The sequence below is a fragment of the Mastigoproctus giganteus genome, chromosome 10, assembly GCF_048544385.1.
Source record: "Mastigoproctus giganteus isolate SK-2022 chromosome 10, ASM4854438v1, whole genome shotgun sequence".
NCBI classification, from domain to species: domain Eukaryota; kingdom Metazoa; phylum Arthropoda; class Arachnida; order Uropygi; family Thelyphonidae; genus Mastigoproctus; species Mastigoproctus giganteus.
In genome coordinates, this window is record NC_143584.1 from 29,015,463 (window position 1) to 29,033,761 (window position 18,299).

The 18,299-nt window shown below is 37.2% G+C and overlaps 1 protein-coding gene across 3 annotated transcripts in view; it reads left to right on the plus strand.

Moving 5' to 3' along the window:
- LOC150078920 (septin-7-like) overlaps positions 1 to 18,299 on the plus strand; it is a 510,661-nt gene that overhangs the window by 141,936 nt on the left and 350,426 nt on the right. For 2 of the 3 annotated variants that reach the window (XM_090382838.1, XM_090382839.1), the window contains exon 1: positions 17,405 to 17,934. The exons of the other annotated variant lie outside the window; for it this stretch is intronic. In XM_090382838.1, coding sequence (XP_090238964.1) covers positions 17,572 to 17,934 — 363 coding nt within the window. In that variant the 5' untranslated portion in view covers positions 17,405 to 17,571. Of the gene's footprint in view, positions 1 to 17,404; positions 17,935 to 18,299 lie in introns of those variants that run through there. 3 annotated transcript variants of the gene reach the window in all.

Here is an 18,299-nt window from a genome sequence, read left to right on the forward strand (position 1 = left end):
CCGATCCCTGGCTGCGAAGACGCCAGGTGCAGGCACTCAAACGTACATCATGTCAAGTACAACTGACCGTTTGTTAGTGGACCAAATACGGAGGATGCGGAAAGGTCAGGGAATGACCACCGCATATCCCGGAGCAATATGTCCTTAGTTGCTAATGCTCCTAAAAACCAAATAACAAACAAACATTTGTTAGTGGACTGTCCCCACTTTCAAAACAACCGCTTAAACACCTTTAAATCAATTGCTAAAACACAGTCATCAATAAATTTATTTCAGATTCTTGGAGATGACCCTAATAAAGAACTGTTTACTTTCCTAAATCGTATAGGAATATATCATAAAATATAGTTATATTAATGAAGCTGACATTTCGTATTCACCATCAGAAAGACGCAATATGGCCCTGGCAGCCTATGTGTGGTTAAATTCGACAACAGCAGCAGGCATACAACAAAACAACACCTACACTTACACCCACATAATCATATTTTCCGGCTTTGACTCATGCCTTTCAAATGCAACTGCAGCATATAGGGAGAACCCTGGAGACCTCCAAAAAATACAAATAATACTTTGAATTACCTGCTTTCAAAAATATTCGATGTAATTTATTCATATTCGCAAAACATACGACCACACACAAAAGAAATGAGCATTTCACCAAGTTGTCAAGCGAGGCGCTGCAAACACTTGTGGAAGTTGACTATCTGTTACTCTATACTTACTAATTTGTGGGTATTTTATATTTGAATCAAGCCGAAAGAGATGTACCATGAAACTTTTAAAATTTTCTTTGGTCTCTTAAGGTTTGTCTTACAGTGAATAAATCCAGGGCTAGCGCAGGGCCTTCGGCATTGGACTGCTTTTGGAACTGTTGCAAAACTGTTGATAGCATTTATCTTCATCTCAGAGCCGGAACTAATCAATCCTACGCCTGGGGCAAAAATGTTATAAGTACGCCCCCGTTATATAAAGGTAAAGTACAGCCATTATCAACCCACTGCAGGATGCAAGCCTCCTCAACAATTCATGCTGAGGGAAATGGAGCATAATCTGTCACACTGGTCCAGTGCGGGTTGGCAGATCGACCGTATTCAGCACCGACCGTAGTCAGGGGCTTGAACCCCGGCCTGCTCAAAGAGCGTGTGCTACTGCACTCACGCTCCTGACCACTCGGCTACGGAGGCCGCCCCCGTTATATACAGGTAGTCAATCTTTCAGTAGCATAGCTAGGGTCGGTTTACGCCCGTGGGCAACATGTCTTCCTTGCGCCCCTGAAGCTCGGCGTCTGGGGGAAAATCCCCCTCTGCACCCCCTTTGCTATGCCTCTGCAATCTTTATGAATTTATAAAAATTATTATTGTAACGGTCTACGATTTGCATATATTTATTAATAAAATAATTTAAATAATATAATGAATACAGTATAACAAAACAAAAATATCAAAGAAAAAGATTATTACTTTTTATTATTCGTTTATAAATATTCGTTTATATCTACAGAGAATTTAATTCTATATAAACTACAAAGAAAGTACATATAACTCAAAAAAATTAGAAAACGGATAGTTTATGCTTATATATCTAGTATAAACTCATAGAAACAAAATATTACGAAATATGGTACTTTTAAATTTTTAAATATTTTAAAATATGGAATGAAAGTGTATTATTTTAATTGAATTTTTCTCGCTTTGAAGGACCTTTCACAAGAAGCTACTGTTATAGGCAGGGTAAAAAAAAAAAAAATTATAGTGCTATTTCTATATTTAGATAAGATTCTATTAGACAATAGTCATGAACGAATTGGACAAGTTGTAAAGGAGTTACAGATTTTATATCCTGCAGAATTGATAAAACATGATTTTTCAAATATCTGTTGAAATGTCAACCGATATTTGAAAAATTTTGTTTGTCCAGTGCAACAAAACAGGCCATACTTTATAGAAGTTTGTAATTGGAGTTTCTCTGTTATTTTCGAAATTTGTAAAACACTGTTCCTCCCTTATTTTTTATTTTATTTTATTTTTTTTTTTTTTTTTGTAAGTGATTATAAATCCCGAATTTATAATTTTTTTCACTCTCACAAAAATTTCTGGAATCATAAGTAGCACGTACAAAGATAATGCAGTATTTCTTCTAATAAAATTTTTATTGGTGGCTGCATACGTTTTATGTTCCACTTACATTTTGGAACGGTAATCCCTTTAACCCTTAATTTGCGCTTTCTAATTGCTTACAGGCCAGAGGGGGAAACAAAGCATACAAAATTAAGTCTCTCGTAATCTATTCGTTATATGGAATTTTTTTTCATTGTACAGAAGCTTTTAAATGTAATTACCAAAAGAATTCAAAAAATTCGCTATAAAGAAGTTCGTTACTTATTCTCAGTGGTGGTATCCACTGAGAATAATTAATAGTACTCTTCTCCACTGTCGAAGCGTTACTTATTCAAGGTAGTGCAATATCAGGCAACTCGTTGCGAAGGTATTCACAATATGAGATATGATAAAAGCGATGCCATTTTCGGTTATTCACTACGCACAAACATGATGTTAATGCACTAACCTGTTACGTTTAGTACTATTATTACATTATTGCCATAAGGGTGGATCAAATGAAACAGATTTTTGGAATTGTCGGTCCTGTGATGTTCAGATTTAAACAAAAACACCCGCAGCGATTCATAAATCTGTCCTTGAATCGATCCCGAAATTACTCTTACACTGTACCCATTTGCGCACATGTGAGTACTTTCAGTTCGATTCAGGTCCTTAAAACAATGAAAAAAGTTATTATATAAAGTGTATCCCATTCTGATCAGTTATGGAGCTATTTGTTTGAATTTCTGTTTGAATTTCATGGGGGGGGGGGGGGGAATAGGTATGGCGTTTTCAATATTACAAAATAATAATAAGCAAACGTATACCCAGGTATGAGGTGTGATTAAAAAGTTCGGAACGACTTCTAGGCATAGTGATGCAGAACCACCCAATTATCTGCAGTCATTCTGAATCATCGCGCGTTGAATAGAAAGTATTTTATATGTTTTAAAATGAATGATTTTACTGAGCAGGGAATTAGAATCAAATTTTTTTTAATTTTGATTCTAATTCCCTGCTCAGATAAAGATTGGTATGCTTTATCTGTGTTCGGTTTTAATCATGGAGAGACCTTCTGCTTTCACTAAAGATCGAGCCCCAAGTACTGTTCTTTAAGGGTCAGTCTTTAGGACCGCCACGTGGATGTCATCCGCTCGTGCGCAAACTTTCATAAGACTGCCCTCTATTAGAGGTTACAAAAATAATTAAAAATTTTATTATATATTTATTATTCTAATCATAGTACAACCAGTTCAAAGTATTGTTAAATATATCATAGAAACAGAAAAAATATAAATAGGTCACAAAATAAAACTTCGGCATAAAAAAAAAAAAGATTACATATTATCATAATAATCAGTTCAACTTGTTAATAATTAGTATCACTAAAAAAGAATTTAAAATTCTTTAATATTATTTTAGTAATCAAAGTACATTCAGTTCAACTATTGTTCAATATATCACAAAAAAAAATAATAAATATATATATATAAGTAGGTAACAAAATATTTTTTCGGTAGCACAAAAAGATTACATGCACTGAGTGATCACTGAATTATGACTACTCCTATGAAAACTGAATGCGACCCGTTGACCACGTGAGTGCGCAGTTAGTCGACCTGCGTAGCATAGATAAGGTATCAGTGGGTTCAGTAGGTAGTAAAATTTCGACCGTGATGGGTAAAAGGAAGGATTTATCGGACTTTGATAAAGGGCAGAATATGGGTGCTCGACGAGCTGGTGCCTCGATTTCCCAAACAGCTGAACTGGTAGGGTGCTCGAGAGCCGCCGTAGTTAAAGTGTACCAGGACTGGCGTCAAAATGGTCAAACAACGACCCGACGGCAAAACTGCAAAGATCAGCAAAAGGTTGATGTTAGAGGTGAGCGCCGGGTCCGGCGACTCGTACAGGCGAATAGGCGCAGCACTGTTGAAGAGTTGACTACCCAATACAAGTTGGGCCAATCCGGAACAATATCTGGTATAGCCCATGCGCGCACGTATGGGCTATACCAGCAGAGAATCCCTACGGCATCCTCTTCTAACCAAGGTTCATCGACGTAAAAGACTCGCCTGGTGCAAAGAGCATGCAAGTTGGACGTTAGAAGGCTGGAAGAAGGTGTGCTGGCCGGATGAATTACGCTATTTACTCCACACCGTGGATGGTCGTGTACGGATTTGGCGTCAACAACATGAGGTTCTTCATCCGTCATGCATTGTATCAAAACTGCAGGCCGGTTTAGGCGGTTGTATGGTGTGGGGCATGTTTCACTGGCAGGAACTTGGACCCCTGGTGCATGTGGAACAACTTATCAGTGATCTCCGCTATCGTCAACTGCTTGCTGATCATGTACACCCCACTATGTTACACTTTTTCTCGAATGGCGATGGTGTCTTCCAAGATGACAATGCGCCGTGCCATTGGGCACTTGATATGCAGGAATGGTTTGAGGAACACAATTCTGACTTCCAGCATATCGACTGGCCTCCGAACTCCGCCGATATCAATCCCAAAGAGCAGTTGTGGGACACTATGGAAAGGCATACCAGTCGTCTGGATATACCAATCATCTCCATACCTGCATTACTAGCCGCATTACACACAGCTTGGTTGGCCATACCAAGCTGTGTGTAATGCAGCTTGGTTGGCCATACCTCCTGAACGATTCCGACATCTTGTTGAATCAATTCCACGTTGGATAGCTGCTGTACTGAGGGAAAAAGGACCTACGAAGTATTAGATAGGTGGTCATAATTCAGTGATCACTCAGTATATAAGTAACTATTAGTCTAATATTCTAATCTTATATAATATGTAATAACTATAATCAAATTGCAGTCTATTGCAATAATATATTTAGCAGTATGTAAATTTGTATTATATTTTTATATAATCACGGAATTTAATCACACACATTATAATTAAAATAACTACATAATTTGTACTCTTCGGGCTTTTGCTGTTACAAAATTCTTGATTAATGCACCAATGTCCAAATTATCCATTATATCATTTTCTATAGATATTACAGATAAATTTGTTAAACGTTCCTGTTCCATAGTTGATCGTAAATATTTTTTTATAATTTTAAGCTTCGAGAAACTTCTTTCCCCTGGAGCAACTGACACTGGTAATGTCAGAAAAATTCTTAGGACTACTGAAATATCTGGAAACGCATCCTGTAAATTGTTCTCGTACATAAAATTTAATAAATCGTGAAGAGACATTCTTTTTTTTTATAAAACATTGTAAGGATTTGATTTCCTCAAAAAGAGTTATGCCGTCAATATCACGATCATTCGAATTTTCGTCGTCGCTTAATTTCATATGCAAATCTTTGCAATGTTTTAATATATCTTCTTCATTCCATTCTGTTAATGCGTTGATATTATGGACAATTATAAACACTTCATTATTCTCTTTCAACAGCATAAATCTTTCAGTAAGAGATGACAGAGTAGTGTCAAGTATCAAGAAAAAAAAAGTCTATTTTAAAATTATCTTTGGCATGTTTTTATAGGTTCATCCCTTGCTTCCTATTCACACATTTTTTTCTTTGGTCTTTTTATTTAATTCTGGTCTGTTCTATAATCTTTTAAGATGTTCAACAAGTTCAGTAACTGTTTCTATATTAAATGACGGGTTCTGCATCATTTTACTGATGACATTAATTTGGCTTAAAATATCATGCCAAATAATGATCAGGCAAAGAAATTTAAATGAAGTAATTTTTGAAATAAGATTATTAGCCTGAGCTCTTGAATCGATATCTTTAGTATTATCATCAGTTATACCCAAGAGGGCCTGATAAATTTCCAAAATGTTAATTTTAAGAGGCTTTATTGCTTCTATCCGACTTTCCCATCTTGTATTTGATAGCGATTTTAGGCTTAAATTTTGAACTTGGAATTTTAATATAGCCCAACGCTTAGTAGATGAAGAAAAATAATTGTATAATTCTTGTATAACGCCAAAAAAATCAACTGCCTCAAACGAAATTTTCGCTGCATCACTGATTACTAAATATAGAGTGAGCAGAACATGGTACAAAGAAGGCTCTAGAATTTGCTTCAATAATTTTTTGTTGGAGCCCATTATGTCTACCGCGCCTATTTGCGCCGTTATCGTATCCTTGACCGCGTAAATCGGAAATGTTAAGATTTAATGAATTTAAATGATTTGAAATAAATGTATATAATCCCTGGCCAGTGGTATCGTCGACAGAGCAAAATCCCAAAAAATGTTCGTGAATTTCTACAACGGAAGAACCTCTAAAAGCAATACACTGCCCTAATAAATACTGTATTATGTATATTAAACGTTCAATAACTGATTACCAATATTTTTTCTCGGTGTCGTACAGTCTCTGTTCTATTACGTCAATTGTACATTTATTACTTAAAGACAGTTTGAGTTCGCAATACTTTGTACTATTTTTAATATCGAGGGCACTTCTCTCATGTCTTCTTAGTATATTTGATAAATATTGCCAATCATTAAAGCCATATTCACTGTTAAACTGTGATTTTTGATTATCAAATAGCCTACAATAGTAGCAAAAAATAGAATTTCGCGATTTCGAGTATATCAAATAATTGCTTTTGACTTTTTCCTTCTAATTACAACTGTTTTTCTCAGTCATGTCCGTCACTCAACCTTTTGTTCGTCACGTAGCGTAACACGAGGGGTACCGTTACAAAATTTGAGCCTTTATGTTAAAAAAAAATAAAATAATAATAATATAGACGATATATTTTTTATTTTATTTATTTATTTTTTTTTATTGTTATTTTTTTAATTTTAATATTCAACTAATCGAACCCAAATGCCGCCTCCTTGATGAACCGCCCGTGTGCGGGGCACACCCTGAATACCTGCACGCGGCGGCCCTGTTAGTCTTATACACGTAGTTAAAATTAGAGACAAATACTGTACTGTTGTCAGCGGTTCTGCCTTAGTTACTGATACCTTAGGCGTCTCCGTAGCCAGGTGGGAAGGAGCAGCAGTGCGTAGCACACGCTTCTTGATTAGACCGGGGTTCGAGCCCGTCACCACCAAATACGGAGGATGCGGAAAGGTCAAGGGAATGACCACCGCATATTCCCGGAGCAATATGGCCTTAGTTGCTAATGCTCCTAAAAACCAAATAACAACAACAACAACAACTGATACCTTTTTAAATTATAACATCACCAGAATAGGCTAATCCGCTATGCTATAAAAATCTGAGACACCGCCAGGACAGCTGTTTTAATTTTGCGATAAAACTTCGTAAGTCAAAAATGCTTCTGGTAAACGAAAGGAAAACATTTGAAGACAAGAAAGAGGATATATATACATGAAATGAGAAATAGCTGTCTGAATCCCAAGAGGCAAAACTCTCACAAAACCCAGTGTGTTTCAATCTCACTGGATTCTTATCAGCTGCCGAGCAGTCTCTGTTAGCAACATATGCCGAACTGTGAATTAATGTATTTTTGTCTAAGTGAATAGCTCAGCGGCATATGGAAATAATTTTAACATAACTGTTATGTTTACCTTTAACTCCTAGAATTGCCTCCTACGCGGGTACAATATTATAGGATTGTAGGGGTTTTCTTAATTTAGTTGACATCAGATCAAAATTATTATATAGCCTGAAAGACCTCCGTAAGATATACACATACTGTACTCGTAACTGCAGTAATTGGATATTCAACCTCCAACAATCCCTTCCCCTTTCAGTAACTTCATATGGCTCCAGGTTTACAAGAACTAACTTATGGTCCATAATAGGCTATATATTGACCAGCTAATGTGATCTACCTCATGTATTTTAAAACCATAAGAATATACTGTATCTATAAATTTGCGTACCTAGCCATCTGCTCACTGAACCGCGTAGCCACACGATTGAATGGATTAAGCATCCACACATCTGGCGCACATGGCCATAGTTGCCGATGCGCCCAATAAATCCCGAAACAAACAAGCACCCACACATCGACAAACCAAAAGTTTAAATAGACGTTTCTTAAGACATAAGCGCTCTGCTGTTCTCCCTTCATGGGGTGAACAGGTCCAACTTTATCCATGACTGGGTCCTATTTTCAACCCCCCCCCCCCAAGCTGTGATTATCCAGTGTGCTCTGACCAAAAGTCTGGGCAAACTACTCAAGAAACCAGTTCACTCATTCCAAACATTTGATGCATACATATTTACTAACCTAACCATATTCAAACATTTTTTGTTACCCAGTAAGTGCATACAATTTGGTAACTTTCTAAACTAACCAAATACCAATGGCAAGACTAAAATCCCTATTTCCATATCCACCCATTACCACACTGCAAAACGACCAATATCTAGATCTGTCCATTCCCCTCTCTGTACAAATGCTTCTCTCATAAAAAAAATCACGTGTACCCAGTGATAGCATTAAAAAACAGAAAAAGAATAGAAACAGAATTTTATTCATTTCAATATTCAATGTATCTTGAATATACTGTAGAAAAAATACACTTAAACTTAAGACTGTCAAAATATTTCCGTACACTTTCTCGCATGTCCACAAAGATTGGGAGCCGTCTAAACAATGTATAGTTAGGCTGTCTCTTCCAGTAAGTTACTGATATACCATTTTTCCCACTGTGTTCCTGACCTGCAACGTTTTCCTTCTCTATCTCGAGAAGGCCCATGCTGATCCTCGAAGTAATGGTACGTGTCTAGATGGCACCAGAGGGTAACCCTCTACTCTTCATGTTGTCTTTGTGTTGATACAGACTGTAAAGCCGATCAGCGTGTGTAGTAATAATATGTGTGGGATATGTTGTTCGTATTGTGTGACCTGTCGGTTACTGGGAGGTTGTAATCACTTGGAAAGCAACCGCCCAGCTTCCATGTCAGGGGACGTGGACTCGGGTTGACTTTGCTTGGCTGGGCGAGACTGGGGTCATCCAAGGAATATAGAATTTTTGTTGACGGAAATAGGATGGGGGGGTTAAGATGATTAAGTGGTGGGTGGGTGACATTCAGGAAAAAAAGAAAAAAAAAAGATTGTTTACATGAGCGCGGGCCAGACAATGCGAAGGAAGGAGCTGCGTGTTGGATGCCCGGGCAGTACGTACTATGTAGTTCGGTAGCACCTAGAACGTCTCTTCAACTTCCTCGTGTTAAACGGTCAAAAATTATTGGTGTAGGTATTATGTACATTATTTGTGTGTATTATGTGCGTGTTCTGGCCTCTTGGCTATCTAGAAGCATCAGCCACCTGGAGAGATGAATATGGGTACTCGTCCACACCACGGGTTTTAATTTAATTTATTTTTTTATTTCTATTTATTTATTTTTTTATTTATTTTTATTTTATTTTTTATATCTATATATATATATATATATATTTTTTTTTTTTTTTTCTTCTAATTTTTGGTCTTTGTCAGGAAGCGCCGGCGACCCTGGCAGAGACAAGCCAGAGTATGATGGGCAGCTCACCTCCCAATAGTAGTGGCGGGCTATATAGAGTCCCACTAGTTTCCCCGCAGCCAAGCATCCAGAGACAACAAAACACAATACAGTACTACATAAACCAGACACAACACTTCTGTCTTTTGCAGTAGTTCTGCATTTCATCACAGAGTACATACGATGCAGATTTGGGAAACCATCGGTGGCGCCTGACCTTAAATACTATGCCACCATGACATAGTATTTAAGGTCTGATGGGCTAGCTTCAGAAAAACGCGTACCGTCTCAAAAGAGATTCTGACCCACCTAGTGTTGCCAGCAGGTGGGCCAGGCTCCTCTGGAGGTGGGACCCATTCCAGAGGGAATGGGAAATAAATAAATAAAATTTAACAAAAAATTACCCTTGTTGAAGTTGTTGGGGGGGGGGATTAGTGGTGCTGGTAAAAGAGATAATAAAAATATCAAATAAATAAAAAAAATTTAAATAATAATGCTAAATTAAAATAATAATAATAATTTCATACATGTTCCCTGGGGGGGGGGGGGTACAAAAGAAGTTATGGCAAAGTGAGCAAAAAAAAAAAAAAAAAACACCACCTAAGGTATTTAGCCTTTCTGTATCAGTGAAAACTAGGCTGTAGAATCGCTTGTCTGGTTTATGTTGACATTGGCCTATAAGGTCTTCAGCAGGGCAAAAGTGCCAGATGCAAAGGCCTACAGGGAAGAAAGATTGTTCGGAGTCTGGATTAGTTGATTCACGTGGTTTGGGGAGAAGTTGGGAATTGCTCACTGAAGTTGATCTCTGAGATCCTCATAGTTACAGTCAAAAAGAAGATGGTGCCAGTTTTCCTTGGCTCCACAAAAGCATAGGTCAATAGCTAGAAGTCCAGTTGGTAGCTTTTCATTCAGGAACCCGTGGCCGGTCACCGAGAGAGAGAGAGAGAGAGCCAGGATCTTGCGGTTTTGGTTATTGCAAACGTTACTTCGGGGAGGAATCTTTTGGTTACTGTGCCGTGTGGCGACGCATCCCACCTGGTTTGCCAGATGTCGACTACTTCGTTGTAGCATCATGTTTTTTTCTTTCTTAACAGCTGCAGTGAGGTTAAGCTCAATATCATCCAGAATACAGGTTGGTATTTTCTTTTTGATTCCGAAGCAGAGCTAGCGGAAAACTGTATACAGATCAGGCGGGAGAGTTTCCGCAGTTACCTGAATAGCAGCACTGGAGAACAGTCCCGCAAGTTCAGTAGGTGGCCAGGATCAATCCCTTTTGAATGGGGTTGAGTCTGTCTCTCATTTTTTGAAATAACTGCACGGTGGAACCATGCACCGGCGGCATAAGTAACGATGAGGAGGAATACTGCTTTGTAGTATAGTGATAGCGTTCTCCTGGACAAGCCCCAATCACTTCGAGAGACTCTGAGAATGGAGGCAGAGAAACCTTTCGCTTTGGCTACAGAGTACATAGTTGCCAAAGTGATATTTTCAGTTTGGTTGCTGAAGTGTCTCACTGCCCCTTTTAAAATCCCCGTCCCCCACTTCAGTCCGCGGTTAACTTCGGCTTTCTCAATGTCTCACCCCGAAGCATTCAGTCTGGTTGGTTGTAAAAATGAAATGTTATCATTTAGGGCCAGAGTGGCTGTGTGGCATCGCCGCCAGGGCTCATAGCATTTGTAGCTTGTTAGTCATCCTCCCCCCAAAAGGAACAAAATGATTCAAGCCACCAGGGCCAGCTATAGCCAGTCTGCGCCCTGTTGCCATTTTAATAAAGCATTCTTTCTTAACAGATTTTTTAATACCATAACTGTTATCAGTTCTAGCTGTTCCCCCTTTATAATTAAGTTAGCAATTTTTAATTAGGTTATGTAATTTTATCTAAGTTCGTTCTTTATTTGTGGCTGTTCGTTATCTGCAGCTTCTCCAGATGTTGGCGCACTAGGCAATCGCCCAGTTTGCCTAGTGGGCAGTAGGTAGTGACTCTGCTTAAGTCGACTTCAAAGGAGCAATTTGTAACTTAATTAGCTCCTCTGAAAAATGTACACGTTATAACGGATTCTGGTTATACCCGAATTACATTTTTAAAAGTGAAACACTCACTCTTAAAAAATAAAAAAAGAAAAACATAAGGGACATAATAAACTTATTTTATATAATTTTAGAATATCATTTCTAATTTCCATCCATTATAATATGCAATCATTTGACTGCAATAGGATAAAAAGAAATACGGTTAATGTGATATCTCACTTACAGATATTGAATATAACGCTTCTGTTTTTATTTTCAGAGTTGCTGCTTTTCTGGGTTTAACCAGGTAAAACCAATGCCATCTAGATAGGTGGCGCCGGTTTTACCTGGGTTTAAGCATGCCATGTTCAGGTTACCGTTTTGTTGCCATTTCTTCGAGCCAAAGAATAATAGATAAAAATAAAAATTCTATTCCATTTTGAGGCGAATGTGATATTATTGTATATTATTATAAAATGTTTTTCCGAGAGTGTGTAACTTAACAAAACTTTAATATCTATAACATATGTCACTGTTTTAAATGGCGTTGATATGGTCCTAACTGGTAATTTTAACTGTGCGCAATTAAGCAGCCAAAATCTATTCAACTGAATAGTTATTAAAAAAGAAATATTTGTAATATTTTTTTCTTAATAAATGCTATTTTACAGAGTAAGCTAATATGTTTGTATCTACTTTAAGTGAAAAAAAAATTCAGGATGGCTTTCTCTATTCCCCCTCCCATCCCCAAATTATCTTTAGGTCAGAAAAATTGGTTTGAAAAGATGGAAAACTTGTTTTCATACAAACAAGTTTTTACTATCTTGAAATGTACCTCACACTTTTTTTCCATGGAAAATAACTTCGAGAGGTAAATATTTATCGGTTTTTACCAATGAAAATTCACTGCATAACACCATTAAAATAACTTTGGTTGCTGATTCATAAAAGAGCTTGTCGGCATTCCTGAAAGGTGCCTCATTTGGAGATGTAGTTAGCTGATCTCTGGTAGAGGAAAGTTTTTCAGCCCCTGCAACATGTATATCGATTCGTAATTGCACTTGTACGGACCTATACACTGTCGCAGTATGACTAAGGGTGCGAATGGGCCGTAAAAACAACAGATACTACTTAAAGTGAAAAGGAGGCACGATAGTAAATAAGATTAGGTTTTATCCGTGCATTCCTGTGCTTTGAGCGTCAGCTCCAGTCACAAACTTGTTTACATAACTCCTTGCTTGCAGTTCAAATCACTCCTTATAGAAAAGTTCTGTATTTACACACACACTTCGACTCGTTATAATAGTAATTTTTCCGATATTTAACATCAGTTAATCCAGTGCCTTCCAAACTTTTTTGACCCTTACTTAATATGTCCTGACCCAAACTAATTGTACACCTCACGCTTTCTCTCCCCTTCCCCAAGATGATGTGAAATCCAACGAAACGCGACTTCTTTTGTTTCGAACCAAAAACGTGCAAACAAGAGTAAGAAAGGAAAGATTGCGGTACAGAGTACTAGCTTAACCAACACCATCTGAAATTGATTAAGTCAGTCAATATAATTTTTTCATTTATTCCTGAATACTTGTATTTTAATCAATCAGTATATGCAGTGAAAATAAACCACAGTACAAACAACTATGAATATGATGCAAATTATGACGAAACTCACCTTCGATAGCTCTGAATTAATTAATTTGATCGCTCGTTATAGCAGACTTCACTGTATATTTTATCAAAATACTTGTATTTTGATCAATCAGTAACATAGATATATGCAGTGAAAAGAAACCACAGTACAAACAACTGAATATTAGCATTAGTAGAGGCATATGATGCAAGAAAGCAAGCTTATTCAGCATCAGCCAAAAAAAAAAAAAAAAAAAAAAAACACACCACACTCCCATTTCATCCCACCGTTCGTTCGAAATAGCTGTCCAGTTGAGCTTTAAATTTGTTTAGGCTATCAACTTCAACAACAAGTGATGGAAGTCGGTTCCACCAACCAACCACCCGCTGGCCAAAGGCAAATTTCCGCACATCTATCCGACATCCGTCCTTCCTCAATTTGAATTTATGCCCTCTGAGGTGATTATTCTGAGCAAGATGAAGAATCCCATTGGCATTGAGCATGCTCAAACCATTCAAAGCCTTATACACCTCTATCAGATCACCTCGCCGGTGCCTAGTCTCCAGACTCTGTAATTTGCAAAACTTAAAGCCTTTCTTCGTAAGAGCAACCCTTTGTTCCATTCACTAATCTTGTTGCCCTTCTCTCTACCCGTTCCAGCAGCTCTACATCCTTCTTGAAATGAGGCCTCCAGACCTGTATACAGTACTCAAGATGTGGCCTAACCATTGCCTTATACAAGGGAATAATCACCTCCTTACCCCGGCTAGAAAAATTCCTGTATATCATTGACAAGACACCATGAGCTACTCTTGCAGCTCGTCTGCACTGCTCAGAGAACTTCATATCTGCCTGCACAATTATCCCCAGGTCCTTTTCATTCTCCACCACTGTCAGTGTAGTACCGCAGAGTTGATACGTTGCTCTGGGGTTACTGTTTCCCATATGATTGCAAATTATGGCGGTACTCACTTTCGATAGCTCTGAGTTAATTTAATCGCTTGTTATAGCAGACACAGTATAAATCACACATAATAATGGACTACTCCAAATCTCAAGCATTTTCAAATGCTCAACTTTCATAGCAGTGTAGATTTAAATCTGAATCTCTGAATGTCATCATGTGCGTTAGCGATGACCCAAGCCGATCTGTTTGTGTGGTCTAGCTAATTGTGTATGCCCTGTAGTACATAGGTTTGAAATTGGGCTCTGTTGATTTTTCTTTTTTAAGAGAGGCAGTCCCCTATGCACACGATTTGTAATGTCTGTGCGTGGGGGGGGGGGGAGAGGATAGATGATTTGACCACCTCTGTTATGTTTGTTTATTAATGAAAGAGGGGAATATAGCGTATAGCAAAGTCTGGAATTACGGGATTTGAGATGTATCAACAGTATTTTAATAAAGATTAAAAAATGTTTGGGACTCTAGAATTTTCAAAATATGTACCGCAAAGTGATCCTGGGATTTCGTGAAGTTTTTATCATCGATTATTTTTTTATTTGTACATTTATTACTGTTTTTGATTGATTCTTAAATTATTAATTTTTAAAGATAATTTGTAACTCGCGGAAGATTTTGAAGTGCAGAAGGGTTTCGGGGATTATTTGTAACTGCTAAAGATTCTAGGACCCAGTGGCAAAACTGCCATACCCCCAGGTCTGCCATCGCGGGTGCGGGGTAGACGGCGAGGCTGGTTTAGTATAGCTGCTAATGATCACATTGTGTGCAGAATTTATAGTTTCGACTTTGCTGCGACCAAAAGAAGTTTGAAAAGCGCTGCAGGAATTAGTGTATGGTGATTTTAAAATGACATCCATTTTTCTCACAGATTTTTTGTAAAATGTTAGTTTTGTTTCTTTTTGAATAAAATACGCTGAAATAATATTGAATCAATTATTACAATAGAGTGTAGAGTGTATTTAGTGTCAAGCGGCACCAGGGGTTTCCCCATCTCCGCGTTGCTTTCATTGTAGGTGTGCAGTTCACTGGAAAGGCCAGAGATTTAAAAGTATGGATATTGTATGAGTGTAGTGTCGTGTACCGTTGTTCTTCTGGCCATTTAGCCGCTGGACCCCAACGTTGTCCACACTCAGCCCCGTGGAGGCAGGCCAGGTATATCATTATTATTATTATTACAATATTATTATTATTATTATTATTATTATTATTATTACAATATTATTACATTATTATTACTATTATTACAATAGTGGCGAATCGGTAATCATTGGGTTACCGATCTTTCTAGAATGAAGCGAACAGAGAACCTTCCGAAAGTGTTGAGAATGCACAACGCAAGATGGCGTTAGTATATAAATAGGCAGCTGATTGCTAAAAAGTACTGTATTTCTTTGATTGTTTTGGGGTTCATCGTTGTCTTAGTCCGTGTTATGGGTATAAGTTTGTATTCAAGAGCTGATTTGTATGTTATACAAGCTGATAAACGCGGAATAATTTACAGGGAAAAAAAAAAAAAAACCGCTCCTTTTAATTGAGATCGAATAATTGTTGTCCGATCGGTGAATCCTTTAAGAATTCTTGTTTCTGACGGGATTGGAATTTAGTTCTCTCAAATGATTGACAAGTTGTGAAAGCACTATACTGTCACGAAGAATATGTATTAATCATTGATTTGATTGTGCAGTAATGCCGCTCCGGTTAATTAAGTTTACGAACTCATTAATGTTTCTCTCCACTGGAGAAGTTTAATCCAGTACTTGAATTAGTTGTTGGTAGAAGCGTCATTTCCAATGATATTTCATTGGAAAGCTGCAGTGTTTCTTCCTTTAAAATTGACAAACCGTCCAGAATGTATGCAGTTTGGTTATACAGTATATACATTAGTAAATTAATAAGAGGAGTTTACCTCAATATAGTACGTGGAACACTTCCGTATGATACCCTCCAGAAATTAGAACGGAAAAAACGAAAAAATCGACAACTTACCGGTACATTAAAGTAAAATATAAATAATTAAAGTAAAATATAAATAATTAAATAATCAATTTAACACAATTCAAAATCAATTCAAAACAATTAAAATTCAAATTAACGCAATTAAAAGAATTAACGAAAATATTCAAAACGATTTTCCTTCCTGAAGCTGACAATGCTTTTCGACCGACTGTCGTGATCACAGGAATGAAAATTCAATTTTCATTCCTGTGATCACGACAGTCGGTCGAAAAGCATTGTCAGCTTCAGGAAGGAAAATCGTTTTGAATATTTTCGTTAATTCTTTTAATTGCGTTAATTTGAATTTTAATTGTTTTGAATTGATTTTGAATTGTGTTAAATTGATTATTTAATTATTTATATTTTACTTTATAATTATTTATATTTTACTTTAATGTACCGGTAAGTTGTCGATTTTTTCGTTTTTCCGTTCTAATTTCTGGAGGGTATCATACGGAAGTGTTCCACGTACTATATTGAGGTAAACTCCTCTTATTAATTTACTAATATTATTATCAACGTAGAACATATTGAGTATTACAGCTCTGATTCATACTATCTAAGTATATACATTAAAAACAAATCTTTAGATTTTCGTTTCTTTTCCTTTTTTTCTTTCTTTTGATGGAATCAATACAATGTGTACTGTACCTATGTTTGCAGTTTTGTAATGTATTTAATACATGATTTTTAGTGTTTTGTATCGTTTACAAAGTTATTTATATGTGTTTTAAGTTGGAATAATAACGACTTTATTAGAATTTCTGTCATTCTGAATTTAATTTTGAACACGATTAAACTTGGAAACCGGGTTTGAAGAAATCTAAGTATATTCATAAGATAATACATGTTTTCATTTAAGGCCTTTTCTTAAATTAGCCAAGTATTTCTTAACCATCTATATTATATTATTATTAGTTACATGGTACAAGGAAGCCCGAGGCTTATTCTGCACTAGCCAAAAAAAAAAAAAAAAAAAAAAACAATTCCCGAGTTACCCTGAGAGAGATAGTCAGAAGTAGAAGGGAATCACCAAAAAAGAGAAGAATGATGACATTCAGCTCACCCTGGGTGTGCCAATCTGCATCGTTCTGTGCTGATAACAATTATCACATTGCTGTAATTGGCGAATGTGGTATTGTTTTTTTTTTTTTTTTCGCACTCTGTTCAAATGACCTTTCAGTCCACCTACACCGCGCGCGTCGTTTGTCTGTATTCCCGTTCGTGTCGCTAGTCGTGAATGACTACAGCCTCTGCAAGTAGTAGCTGTTCGACTCTTTAGACCTCGCATCGCTATCGATAAAGTGCTGAACTCGACTTGTCTGCTGCTATAGCTCCAGAGTATGTTAAACTGACCTTTCCCTTGAATTAACCAGTATTGTTTATTCGATTCTGTTTGTCGCGTCCGCCCTTCCGATACTTTTAATCCATGTCCCGTTCGGCATTGTTCACTTCTACCCCTGTAAGTTCGGCCCAAGTGGATGGAAATCGCAGAGCATTTCAGCGCTTCGAGGAACTAGAAACACGTGGTGATACTGCTGGTACGACTTTTGGGTCGGGGAGTACTTTTAAGTCCCCATCTGGCGCGTCTTCCGGTTTTCGTGAACTACGTACTCCGTCTCCTACACGTCAGACATCTGCTAGTAACCCCTATGCTGGACCTCCGTACAGATTTGCAAGCATCGAGCGACTTGTTCAGAGACAGAAAATTTATGACGGTAGGTCGACAGCCCCTGACTCTGGATCGACAGGAGATAAAACAGATGCACCGACACGTGAATATACAATTTCCGTAAGTATTCGGATCACTTATAAACTTTTCTTAACATGCTTCGTTTGTTAGTTTATTATGAATATCATTAGAATGATTTGTAAAGTTAAGTAAAGAAGTGGTAGACCCCCACACAGCTGATTTGAAAATCCCAGTTTAGTAAACCTTTTTTAATATGTATACACTTTTTTTTTGTAAGAAAGGAAAACAAAAAAGTACTGGGTTGGATAGAGAAACCTCACATACTTAATTTGAGAGATGGTTCGAAATACGTCCCAAAAAATATAAAATACCACTTTTCTGCTTATGGAGACTATCATGAATCCTTTAAGAGTCCCACCTCCGATTGTTGGTTCTTCTATATTCAGAAGTCAAAGGTGGGAGAG